Here is a 1,182-nt window from a genome sequence, read left to right as displayed (position 1 = left end):
TAAACTCAGCTAGATGCAGAGCAGCCAAAAGGTCTTGAGCCACACAACCATTTCCCACAGAGATTCTGGGTCTGACCATGGATGTTCCCAAATATTCACATCCAGAGTAAGACCTTGTGGTCCCCACAGGACAGTGACACCCAGAAAAGGTGTGGCTGTGCAGGAACAGGAGTACCAATCCCCTGAGAATGGTCCTGTCACTCCAAAGGCTGCTGTTGGCTCCATGGGCATCTTCTTCCCTTCCCAGCAAGAGGAGAGTCTGAATTGACCTATGTGGCACCAGCCCAGAGTTTTGCCCACTTTTCCTTGCTCCAAGTCCTAAGTTCAAGCTAACACGGATGTCTGTCCTGCTCCCACCAGCCCCCATGGCCCCAAAAATGCAATTCATGAAGTGTTCCTCAACAATCAGCTGGACTCCTTGGATCTGCCCCCCTCGTCCAAGCACAGTAGGATTTGGGGACATCTGGCACAGGGTTGGTGTGCAGCAGGTCCCAGCCATCTCTGTCTGAGGGTAATGGGCTGGGTGTTGGGCCAGAGGTCGATCCATAGAGTCCATGTCCAAAGCTGCCGATGGATCTCCTCAGTCAGAGTCACTTCCCTCCTGCTTTGCTGATCCCACAGCAGCTGCCAACTCCTCCTCCTGCCCTTTCAACCTCTCTCCTGCAGGGAGAAACAGACATGGATCAGGGATAAACTGGTTGTACTGGGAAGTGACATGGTGCAAGGCCTGACCTGCTGCCTCTGTGCCCACAAATCCTTCCCTAGGCATAAGTCAAATGCCCCTGGAGCCTTCAGGAAGCCCCTTGGGACCAAGAGCTTCACAGATCCTTTTCAGAAGGGGTCAAACTCCATGATCCCCTCCCACCAAGCTCCCAGGAAGGATCAGGTAATCCCTCTGGAACCACTTGTGACCAATCCCACTGTAACTCACTGATCAGCTCAGCGATGGCTCTCTGTGTTCTCTTCTCCAGTTTCTCCAGCTTCTTGGATACATCTCGCTTCAAATCCCTAGGGGGAAGAGTGACAACATCAGGACAATTCCATGCCCAGGAAGGTGTGAACACAGGGGGCAGGTTATACCTTTCCCAGTGGAAGAGAAATTCCTTGTCTCTCCTAAGAGCACAACAGAGCAGAACGTGTGTGCCACCAGCTCATGGGCAAACCAAGTCATCACTGAGGCCA

General features: G+C 52.8%; 1 protein-coding gene across 1 annotated transcript in view; it reads right to left on the bottom strand.

Moving 5' to 3' along the window:
* Positions 1-580: 580 nt before the first annotated feature.
* CCDC12 (coiled-coil domain containing 12) overlaps positions 581-1,182 on the bottom strand; it is a gene marked incomplete at its 5' end in the record, with an annotated part of 12,042 nt that continues 11,440 nt past the window's right edge. The window contains 2 exons of the mRNA XM_009069509.1: positions 581-660; positions 932-1,008. Of these exons, the coding sequence (XP_009067757.1) occupies positions 581-660; positions 932-1,008 (157 nt within the window). The remainder of the gene's footprint in view (positions 661-931; positions 1,009-1,182) is intronic.

This window comes from Acanthisitta chloris, unplaced genomic scaffold, assembly GCF_000695815.1.
Source record: "Acanthisitta chloris isolate BGI_N310 unplaced genomic scaffold, ASM69581v1 scaffold4542, whole genome shotgun sequence".
Lineage (NCBI taxonomy): Eukaryota > Metazoa > Chordata > Aves > Passeriformes > Acanthisittidae > Acanthisitta > Acanthisitta chloris.
The sequence above is the reverse complement of the archived record's forward strand: the minus strand, read 5'-3'. Positions and strand labels throughout refer to the sequence as shown.